This window comes from Babylonia areolata, chromosome 18, assembly GCF_041734735.1.
Source record: "Babylonia areolata isolate BAREFJ2019XMU chromosome 18, ASM4173473v1, whole genome shotgun sequence".
In the NCBI taxonomy this organism is placed as follows: domain Eukaryota; kingdom Metazoa; phylum Mollusca; class Gastropoda; order Neogastropoda; family Buccinidae; genus Babylonia; species Babylonia areolata.
Window position 1 is genome coordinate 7880220 of NC_134893.1, and position 12286 is coordinate 7892505.

The window sequence follows — 12286 nt, forward strand, 5'->3', positions numbered from 1 at the left end:
CTCCCCCACACCCACCCTGTTACCTCCCCCACACCCACCACTCACCCTGCCTCTCACCCACCCACCCTGTCCCCTCCCCCACACCCACCCTGCCTCTCACCCACCCACCCTGCCCCCTCCCCCACACCCACCCTGCCTCTCACCCACCCACCCTGTCCCCTCCCCCACACCCATCCTGCCTCTCACCCACCCACCCTGCCCCCTCCCCAACACCCACCATTCACCCTGCCTCTCACCAACCCACCCTGCCCCCTCCCCAACACCCACCACTCACCCTGCCCCCTCCCCCACACCCACCACTCACCCTGCCTCTCACCAACCCACCCTGCCCCCTCCCCAACACCCACCACCCACCCTGCCTCTCACCAACCCACCCTGTCCCCTCCCCCACACCCACCACTCACCCTGTCCCCTCCCCCACACCCACCACTTACCCTGCCTCTCACCAACCCACCCTGTCCCCTCCCCCACACTCACCCTGCCTCTCACCCACCCACCCTGTCCCCTCCCCCACACTCACCCTGCCTCTCACCCACCCACCCTGTCCCCTCCCCCACACCCACCATTCACCCTGCCTCTCACCAACCCACCCTGTCCCCTCCCCCTCCCCCACCACTCACCCTGCCTCTCACCAACCCACCCTGTCCCCCTCCCCCACACCCACCACTCACCCTGCCTCTCACCAACCCACCCTGTCCCCTGCCCCACACCCACCACTCACCCTGCCTCTCACCAACCCACCCTGTCCCCTGCCCCACACCCACCACTCACCCTGCCTCTCACCCACCCACCCTGTCCCCTGCCCCACACCCACCACTCATCCTGCCTCTCACCCACCCACCCTGTCCCCTCCCCCACACCCACCACTCATCCCAAAGGGGTGGGTGGAGAAACTGTGTTGTACAAAATACCTACCTCATTTCCCGAATAAAATGCATATTCATTTGGTTTCTTTCACTCAACCAAGCGTTTTAACTAACCGAGAAACATTACATCTGATACAAGTACATGACATTGACTGCAAGTACACAACTGATGAAAACACGAATTCCAAACACACACATACACTCCCCTGACATCGCACTGGAAGAGCATGGGGATAGAGGAGCACAGAGAGGAACTGGTTTCACAACAGGTTGTGTGAACTCAGAACTCAGAACTCATTTAATTGTTGTAAAACCATCATAGGAATTATGGACACTATAAACTAAACACAAGAAGCAAACAAAAAGTAAAAGCAATAAGTTGTAAGACATAGCTATGGACTGCGAAATTTAAAGTATTCATATGTGCATTTTGCCAGTTCTGGTTGGAAATAATTTTTTTGGCAACAGAGAACTCGGCCTTTGGATTAGTGTGTGTGTGTGTGTGTGTGTGTGTGTGTGTGTGTGTGTGAGAAACAGGGGCACAAACCTCCACCACACAGCAAAGGCAGCAGGAAAAGCAAAGGCAAGCACAGGCAGCAGCAGTTCCTGGTAAACCTGAAAAAAGGTAAACACCAAGAACTTGTATAAAACCTGTGCAGGAGCCACTCTCAAGACAAATACAGCACTCTCTCTCTCTCTCTCTCTCTCTCTCACGCACACGCGCACGCACACACACACACACACACACACACGCACACATTCTGACAATGACTTTCATATCAACAAAAGAACCTTGCTTCTTTCCTCTCTCCAATTACCCTGGTCACCACAAAAACTCCACCAAAATAGCACACAGGAATATGATGTGAAGTTCAATGCCATATGGATATGCAAATCAGTCTCTCAGTGCATAATTCTTGACTGAACAAGTTACTAAAGTAAGAAAATACATTAAAAAATTTTAAACACACTTTAAAGCCAATGCAGTAAAACACAAACTTTTGTGTTAAAATATATTTCACATTCACACATACCCATTAAAGCGAGAATGTGAACAATGATTTGGGCACAACTAAGTACTTTCATGCCACTCATGAACATTTCAGTCAACATTACCAACAGTACCTCAAAGTTAAACACAACATTAAAAAAAATTCTTCATATAATACTTTTTTTAACAGGGAAGTCCTTGGACAAATCTCAGATAATACAATCAAATGTACATGTTACCAATTCTGCAAATCCCAAAAAAATTGCCTGGTATCAATGCAAAGTAACAAAAAAGATCCAACCCTTATTTCTCAAAAACCAAAGCTAACATATATATGAAAAAATACCTGATATATTTGTTTCCCAATGGCTGCACATTAAACGCAAATACTAATTCACAGGTTTTTCAGTACCTTTAAGAAACAAGCCTAACTTTGCCACCCCCTAAAAGAAGACAAAAAGATTATTTCTTGCATCCTGTAAACTCTGCAATAACGATCTATCATCATTACCTGCTCAGCACCCAGGTGTCAATAAGAACAAAATAGCTGATCACTGTGCAGACTTTTTCATCCATCCAGCTGACCATCCGTGCGCCCCTGTGGTAAACAGGGCCCAGTAGGTAGGTCCAGAACGGTGTGGTTACTGTCTTTGCTGCATAGTATGTGTACTCTGCAAAACAATGATAAATTCTTGTCCATTAGTTTAACTTTCCATAATCTCATGTTCTTATGGGGAGGGAGGGAGAAGGGGTGGGGAGACAGAGAGAGAGAGAGAGAGAGAGCATGTGCGTGCGTGCATGCGTGCGTGTGCGTGTGTGTGTGCATGTGTGTTTATGTGTGTGCGCGCATGTGTGCAAGTGACCATCAATGATATGGGTGTATAATAACAGTAAATTTGGACAAGTTCCACATGTCAAAGTCTCGTGTGCAGCATGCACTTCACGCATGTGAAAGAACCCATTCCAACTAAAAGCTTGTCCCTGGCAAAATTCTGTACAGATGTCTACATTTAATAGTGTACAAAAAAAAAAATCAAATAATTTTTTTTTTTAAAGCTTGCACAAAAAGAGGCACAGAACTGTGGAGAAATCTGTTGTGACAAAAAGTCATATGATACGATACATTACAATATAAAAGACCCACCCACCTGTGGTTGTGGTGACTACTGTGGTCATGAAGAAGAAAAAGCTGGAGAGTATTCCTCTCCTTGTAGCCAGCCCCCCTTTGCTGTAAGATGTTTCCATGTCGATGTCTTCTGTGTCTAAAACAGGCATAAATGAAATGCGTGTGAATGACTAGTGCAAAAGTGCTTCGATTTGTCTCAGCAAAAGATTCAGCGCTATATAAATGTCATTATTATCATTATTATTATTCATTCAGCGCTATATAAATGTCATTATTATCATTATTATTATTAAACAGCTGAAAAACAGGAACAAAGACAATTTTTTAAACTGTATGCTTTTTACTGACTTGCTTTCACTTCATTAGTATTAAGAACATTAGAATCCACATTAGGTAACAAAAGGTACAGCAATTAACACAGAAGATGACTGCCAAGTCTATAAACCAGACAAATGGAGGAAGTCTGTGAAAAAAAAAAACAAAAAAAAAAAAAACGTGGGTGAGATAACTGAACATTTGCAAAGGTTCAGGCGCATGTGTGGGCAAGTCTGCACATGTTACAACTCTGTGCATAAACTGAGAGGAAAGGGGATGGTTCAGGCGCATGTGTGGGCAAGTCTGTACATGTTACAACTCTGTGCATAAACTGAGAGGAAAAGGGAACAAAAAGCACACTGTATTGTGTTTCCTTACAGTCATTGTTTCAAAGTACATGACAATATGAATGTCCTAATGAAGTTAACAAAGGAGTCTTTTTTTTTTTTCAAGCGACACAAAGGTCATCACCTACCTGAGACATCTGTTTGATCCATACCTGCAATAAACCTTTAACAGATTAATCACTGAAACACACTGAAGCAATAGTTAGCAATGTTTTATATTCATAACTCAGAACTGTAAATATCTGACAAAGAATGAACACATTCCAGGAAAACAAAGAAGTAAATGGGTCACCTGTTCTTTGTTTAATTTGATTCAGAAAAGAAAACATATGAATTTTCTTAGTGTAAACAGTTCTTACACTGGACAAGAATGAATGTAAATTCTTTATCCATCAACAATATGCCACACACATGTATTCAGTAATGAACTGTCAGGTGAAGTGCAAACTTCATATCATTCTATCAACTGTTTGGATCCCAATATGGCATTTACAGATACACCATTTACATTCTAAAACAAATGCATGTCTCCCAAAACTCTCCAGATGAGCTGGTCCATGAATCATTCCACAAATAAAACTCCCAAGATGCGCTGGTCCATGAATCATTCCACAAATAAAACTCCCAAGATGCGCTGGTCCATGAATCATTCCACAAACAAAACTCTCCAATTGCACTGGTCCATAATCATTCCACAAACAAAACTCCCCAGATGCGCTGGTCAATAAATCATTCCACAAACAAAACTCTCCAGATGAGCTGGTCCATGAATCATTCCACAAACAAAACTCTCCAGATGAGCTGGTCCATGAATCATTCCACAAACAAAACTCCCCAGATGCGCTGGTCCATAAATCATTCCACAAACAAAACTCCCCAGATGCGCTGGTCCATGAATCATTCCACAAACAAAATTCCCCAGATGTGCTGGTCCATGAATCATTCCACAAACAAAACTCTCCAACTGCACCAGTCCATGAATCATCCCACAAACAAAACTCCCCAGATGCGCTGGTCCATGAATCATTCCACAAATGCAAAATGTCCAGTTCAAATGAAAAACAAAAGAAACACACACAAAAAAAACTGATAGTCTTTCATTCCATAAACACAGGACTATTGAATCACAAACTTTCTTTTCTCAAGAGAATATTAAGCAATGAAATAAAATTCAATGATAGGATGAGAGATAGAGGGTGGGGGTGAGAAAGAAAGACAGAAAGGAAGAGAGAGTGAGAGAGACAGATACAGAGACAGAGACTGTAAGGGGGAAAAATGTCCACCAACAAGTTGGTGAACACAGCTAAATCGGTCAGAAGATTCTTACCATACAGATAACTCAGTCGTACACCATCTTCTTTCTGGTGTGCATCTGACAACCAGCTTTCGTGTTCACTTTGTGTCTGCTTCCTTCTCAGCCGTCTTTCTTCTTCTTCTTCTTCTATTGTCTCACTGCTGTGCCATGCTCCTGACCTGGCTTGTGAACTGACAACACATGGACAAAAGACCAACAGGTTTCAGAAGCTAAACAAAATCATTTTCTTGCTCAAGCAAACATATAATTACAGTGTAACAATACAACAGTGGAAGATAACGTCTTCAAACATTCTTGGAAGAATGTCTTGCCCATCGATCCAAACGCACTGAGATGCATGCTGACATCTCTGACAAGAATCACTATCATCAAAACTGGGGTTCTTCGTGACTGGTGTGCTTCTTCACTTCTGCTGTCAGAGAGAGAGGAAGGGTGAGCAAGAGCATGAAAGAGTGACAGCCAGTTAGAGAATGACAGTTACAGAGAGAGAGAGAGAGTGTGTGTGTTTGCGTGTATGTGTGCACACTTGTTTGCATATTGTGTGTCAAATGATTATTGAATCTGTGTGCACATAAATGTATATATAACTTTTATTGTGAACAACACAAGCTCCCTGTCTGGGAAGAGTGAGCTTTCATCTGCAATATCATTGTTATTATCATCATTAACTGGGACAACTCAATGATGAATACGATGATGCGACAGCCATCCGTCAGTCTCAGGAAGACCCATGGCACCACTCACCTTTTACTGTACTCAGCAACTCTGGAATGAATATAGTCCTCATGCACCACTCACCTTTTACCATACTCAGCAACTCTGGAATCAATATAGTCCTCATGCACCACTCACCTTTTACTGTACTCAGCAACTCCAGAATCAATGTAATCCTCATTCTGGTCGTCGCTATCCTCCGCCACCAGGTATTTCCTCGTGGTGGTGACTGTGGTGGTGGTGTGTTTGGATTCATGGGCGGGGTGGGCCGTCGTCCTCTGCCTCAGACCCAGCACACCAGAGGGAGTCGCCTCGACGGCCTGTGCGCTGTTTGTCAACAGCCCTGAGGAGCTCCTGAGGCGGGCTTCCTCCTCTTGCTCCGCCAGCAGCAGCTCTTTCTTCCTCAGCCGGATGCCTGAGCGCAGGATCATCCCTGGCCGAGTGACCACCCTCTGGTGTGATGACTGGCTTTCCACAGCTGGTGAGATCAACAGAGCAGGTGCAGAGTGTATCAAAAGTCTTGTGTAATGCAAACTCAAAAAAAACCTACAGATATGAACTGGTCACAAGCAAGCAAGCAAGCACTCACACACATACAAAATGAGAAGGAAAAAAAAAATTCCTTGATGTTTGTGTGACTTATCATGTGCACTGTTTCTGTACATGTTGTTCATGCATAAACGTCTGAGTTTGTGAATATACAACCATCAGTGACAATGGCTCGGGCTTATCTCTACATTTTCACTTACCCAGTGAATGGGTGATTTGTATCTAAATGCTTGACTGGCAGTTCCTGTTCTGCTTCACCAGGAGAGAAAAACAGGAATATTTTTTGCTATACTTCAATACAATGCCAAAGGAACAATACTGTTGTTTGTTTTGTTTCTCTCTCTCTCTCTCTCTCTCTCTCTCTCTGTGAAAAATTGAGCGTTTTGTTTCACAACTGATTTTCAGCTGCTGGAAGTGTCCCCCCCAAACCCTAAATCTTTTTTCATGTTTGTTCATTCATTATTCATTGGTGGTCAACCTAGGGTTGGCTAACAAGCCTGACCAGTACAGTGTGCTGGGTATATTCATAGGTAAGGCATCCACTCTTTATTCTTTTTTCTTTCCTTTTTTTTTTTCTTTTTTTTATTTTTTTTTTTTTTTTAGCAGATATGGAGCAGTGTATATGGATTAGTCTGCCCGCTCTGACATGTCTTTGAAACTGAAACTTGATTCGCTTTCATTAAAGTAACCTTGCTTATATACAAACCATACATCCAGCTGGCATTCGCACACACACACACACACACACACACACACACACAAACCATACATCCAGCTGGCATTCGCACACACACACACACACACACACACACACACCATTTCAAGTTAAGTGTGAGAGGGGTCAAGTGAAAGAGGAAATGTCATCACACTGGTTCAGTTCAAGCTTCCTGATAGCTACAGTTTGTGGCTGAACAACACTCCTGCTTTTCCCTGTGTCTCATGGGTTTCCACTCGAATGAGACCGAGTTCAGAAGGGAAGGCAAACATTTCATTCATCTGATTATAATAATCAAAGCTGCATTTCATCCACACAGAAAAAAACAACATGTTCTTACTGCTAAATCATAAAAAAAAAGTTCACCTGAGGAATGACTATTATTATTATCAGAATAAAACAAAAGTTGTTGATCCACCTATATTATTTACAAAAGGTTTTCTATGTTCTTGTGAAAAGTTTCTATTAACATTAATAAGTACTAATTCATAAAAGAAAATCACTATTTAATTTTCACAGAGACCTTAACAGAAGTAATCTTCAGCTCCCAGAGGATGGGATAAAAATCTCAATGAGGTGGGAAAGAGCAGCAAACTGCTTGCAAAACAAAAATAAATATATAAATAAACAATTTTTTTTTTTTTAATGGCAATACCCACAATCTTCTCACCCCACAATCTCTACAATCTTCTCACCCCGCAATCTTCTCACCCCACAATCTTCTCACCCCACAATCTCCACAATCTTCTCACCCCACAATCTCCACAATCTTCTCACCCCACAATCTTCTCACCCCCCCACAATCTCCACAATCTTCTCACCCCCCACAATCTCCACAATCTTCTCACCCCACAATCTTCTCACCCCGCAATCTTCTCACCCCCCGCAATCTTCTCACCCCACAATCTTCTCACCCCGCAATTCTCACCCCACAATTCCCCAATCTTCTCACCCCACAATCTCCCAATCTTCTCACCCCACAATCTCCACAATCTTCTCACCCCACAATCTCCACAATCTTCTCACCCCACAATCCCCCAATCTTCTCACCCACACTTCTCACCCCCCCCCCCCACAATCTCCACAATCTTCACACCCCACAATCTTCTCACCCCCCCAACTCCACAATCTTCTCACCCCACAATCTCTCACCCACAATCTTCTCACCCCACAATCTCTACATCTCCACCTCCCCACAATCTCACAATCTTCTCACCCACCAATCTTCTCACCCACAATCTTCTCACCCCACAATCTCCACAATCTTCTCACCCACAATCTCCCAATTCTCCCACACTCCACAATCTTCATCACCCCACTCCCCCAATCTTCTCACCCACAATCTTCTCCCCCCACCCCCCCACAATCTCCACAATCTTTCACACCCCACAATCTTCTCACCCCCCACAATCTCCACAATCTTCTCACCCCACAACGTTCTCACCCCACACCCACAATCTTCTCACCCCACAATCTCCACAATCTTCTCACCCCACAATCTCCACAATCTTCTCACCCCACAATCTTCTCACCCCACAATCTCCACAATCTTCTCACCCCACAATCTTCTCACCCCACAATCTCCACAATCTTCTCACCCCACAATCTCCACAATCTTCTCACCCCACAATCTCCACAATCTTCTCACCCCACAATCTTCTCACCCCACAATCTTCTCACCCCACAATCTTCTCACCCCAATGAGCACATTCAGTGGCCTTGTAATTGGCTAATGGGGCTTTGCAACTGAACCTCCCCCTTCCCCACACCACCAGCCCTCCTTCCCCAAAGCCCAGCCTCACTCTGCCCCACCACCCATCCACCCACTTCCCCAGCCTCAGTGTGATAAACCAGGGAATAACATTCACAGCCAGCTATCCAGTTATGGAAACATAAGTATTAAATACTTTGTTTCCCTTTCCTTTATTTTGCCATTGACCAAAGTCTTGCTCTGAGTGTTATTGCTTCGACGGGCGCCACAGCCGAATGGTTAAAGCGTTGGACTTTCGATCTGAGGGTCCCGGGTTCGAATCACGGTGACGGCGCCTGGTGGGTAAAGAGTGGAGATTTTTACGATCTCCCAGGTCAACATATGTGCAGACCTGCTAGTGCCTGAACCCCCTTCATGTGTATATGCAAGCAGAAGATCAAATACGCACGTTAAAGATCCTGTAATCCATGTCAGCATTCGGTGGGTTATGGAAACAAGAACATACCCAGCATGCACACCCCCGAAAACGGAGTATGGCTGCCTACATGGCAGGGTAAAAACGGTCATACACGTAAAAGCCCACTCGTGTGCATACGAGTGAACGCAGAAGAAGAAGAAGTGTTATTGCTTCTGAAGGAGGTGGTTGTGCTGTTGTTTATTTTGCTGGGTTTTTTTCACCGTTTTTGTTACTTTTTTAGTAATGCCCTATCAACAGCCTTCCACACTGTCCTTACCTACGGACGACTCTGAATCAGAGTCCTGCAGAAGTGAGACTGGAGGCGTCACAAATTTATGAAGGCCACGCCGAGACATATTCGGGGTTGTGTACTTGTCATGCAGATGCCGTGGGCTGTAACTGCCCCTGGAAAAAATGAAGAAAACAAACAGTTGGTAGCTGGGGATATTCCTGCCTGTTTTCATTTTCATACCATCTGTGCCTGCACACGTGAGTGGGTATGTTTGTCATTTTCCCCTTCAGACAGACATCTTATTTCATAAAAATGTATTCGTACATAAACGCACATCCCCTTCTAAGTGTCATGAATGCACATTTGCACATGACATACGCAATTAGAAACAAAAGAGAAATGAAACAGTGAAAAGAGAGACAGACAGACAGACAGACAGACAGATGCACTCACTAAAACACTCATATCTATTATTTTACTTACGATCTTGCATATGTGTAGTCAGTTTTAGGCAATCTGTAAAAGCACAAACAAATACAACAAGAATTTCAGCATATAAATACCAAACATTCAGATAACTTATAACAATATATATATGAGCAACGAACACAGATGTTCAGCAAAAAGCAAAAAATCTTTAGCAAGCACTTCTTAAAAAATGTGAAACATGATGACTGAATTACTTTGTATACCTTGACAGAAAACTTCCTTGCAAATGGAGTCCTACATTTAATGATGGAATGGGTTTCTGATTCAAACAACAACACAAAACATGACATTGCTGCACACCTAATGCAAGCGATCAAATCATGCAGAAAAATGATGGTTATACAAATCATAATCCTTCCTAACATTAAAAGCAACAACAACAACAAAAATCACATCAATGCAGAGGTATAGTCTCCAATTAAACAGAAGCGAACTCTGTGTCATAAAAGACTGAAAAATTCTGTTTAAAAAAAGAAAAAAATGAAAAGCAAATACATTAGAATTTAGTGCTGAAAAAAACGACTCACTTTATAAACATTGTACACGTTGGTAAGCAGTATACCATATGGCCTGTGCTGTACATGGTATAGACTGCATCAGTCTAGCATTAGGCACGGAACGAAAACCTAAGAATGCTCCAACCCTTTTTACAAAGTCGAGCCGATTATGAAGTATTCAACACACACACACACACACACACACACACACACACACAATCAAACTGAATGTAGTACAAAGCAATAATTGTTCTGAGAGCAGTCACTAAAACATTTAAACTCTAAGACATTTTCAATGAACCGCATGGTAAAACACTGGGGGAAAAAATAAACATAACTAAATTTGTCAAATTTGAAAACTGCAGTAAATGCAAGCTGCACATGCAAGGACAGATAGTGTTGTGTGCAAGAACAGAACAGGGAGGAGAATTTGTACAAGCCATCAGAAACATATAGCATGTGCATACTAATAACGCAGTTTAAGCAGCCCTATCACCACACCCTAGGAAAAAAACACAGTGAAATTCTCAATAATATATGTTTCATTAACACTGACCCAAAAGATATGGTCTGCATCAAAATAATTTATTTAAAAAACAAACAAGTGAGGCTTCAAATTTTACACGCAAAATCTGCTCTTTCAAGAAAAGCAAGATTGTTTCTCTCCTCGTACTGACCAAAATCTCTCTCTCTCCCCCCCCCCCCTCGCTCTCTCTCTCTCTCTCAAACACACACACACACACACACACACTCACTCTGACACACACTAACAAACAAAAATACAGTAACACACACACACACACACACACACACTTACATATACATACATACATACATACACACACACACTTACACATACATACATACATACATACACATAGCACTAGAATTAGCAGATGCCTGATATGATTTTATGTGATTTAAACTTTTAACAGTGTAATTCTGTCACTAAAATTAACATATATGCAAATTTTAAAAAAAAAGTTTTATGAGATATAATTTTTGAGTATCTGAAGCAACAGTAACAGCACCATCATTATAATTAATAGCAATACGCAAGAGCAGCAGCTTTTCTCCTAGCTGAAAATAAAATGCATATTCATAATCTTCAAAAAAAACAACAGATCTTCATTGTAGTAGCAGAAAAAGAACCATCACCACCAGTAACATACACTAGAAGAAGCATTATTAACATCATTGTCATCATCATTGTCATTTTTGTTAGATTTACCTGTTTGTTTGAAGGCAAAAAGACGGAAACAGAGGTGGTGAATTAAGTTAGGAAAGGGGTATCACAGATGTAAGCAAAAGCAATAATGAACATGTAGAATCTCCTCAATCAAATTCACAAGACGCTGAAACCAAATAATGTAAACATTTTTTTCTTTGGGTACTCTCTCTCCCTCAGTCTACCAAACTAATGTAATAATAATAATAATGGATACTTATATAGCACACTATCCAGAAATCTGCTCTAGGTGCTTTACAAAAACGCTTTTGTTAAACATAAAACATTATATCTATGTTACATGCACACACCAAAATGTGACTACACACACACACACACACACACACACACACACACACACTGCATACATACATTTTAACATACATGTGTAAGTAACAGCTACCCTAACACATACACACACATAGGCAGGCACAAACTTACATGTGCAAGTGTGTTGTTTTCTTTTCACCAAGCACAGATTCTGTAATGACATTTTATAGGTGTCCCCACTTGCTACCTCCTCACCCACATTTCAATACTTCAAAACATGCAATATGCTCGCCTGCTCATGAACACCTTGAAAATATTACATACATTCTTAACTGAATCATGCCTTTAATATAAGACAGAGTGATAGGATAGAAAATCAGCACCGCACAGAAGTAATTCTGAAGAGACAGACTTGATCACCAAGTTGTTACAGCGTGTTGGAATGCAGAGAGTTAATCATACGG

General features: G+C 42.4%; 1 protein-coding gene across 6 annotated transcripts in view; it reads right to left on the reverse strand.

The window, feature by feature from the left end:
* LOC143292413 (uncharacterized) overlaps window positions 1-12286 on the reverse strand; it is a 48410-nt gene that overhangs the window by 22339 nt on the left and 13785 nt on the right. For all 6 annotated transcript variants that reach the window (XM_076602661.1, XM_076602660.1, XM_076602657.1 and 3 more), the window contains 8 exons: window positions 9822-9854; window positions 9384-9511; window positions 5813-6152; window positions 4973-5130; window positions 3774-3797; window positions 3006-3119; window positions 2369-2528; window positions 1414-1481 (listed from right to left, as the gene is read on the reverse strand). In XM_076602661.1, the coding sequence (XP_076458776.1) occupies window positions 1414-1481; window positions 2369-2528; window positions 3006-3119; window positions 3774-3797; window positions 4973-5130; window positions 5813-6152; window positions 9384-9462 (943 nt within the window). In that variant the 5' untranslated portion in view covers window positions 9463-9511; window positions 9822-9854. The remainder of the gene's footprint in view (window positions 1-1413; window positions 1482-2368; window positions 2529-3005; window positions 3120-3773; window positions 3798-4972; window positions 5131-5812; window positions 6153-9383; window positions 9512-9821; window positions 9855-12286) is intronic.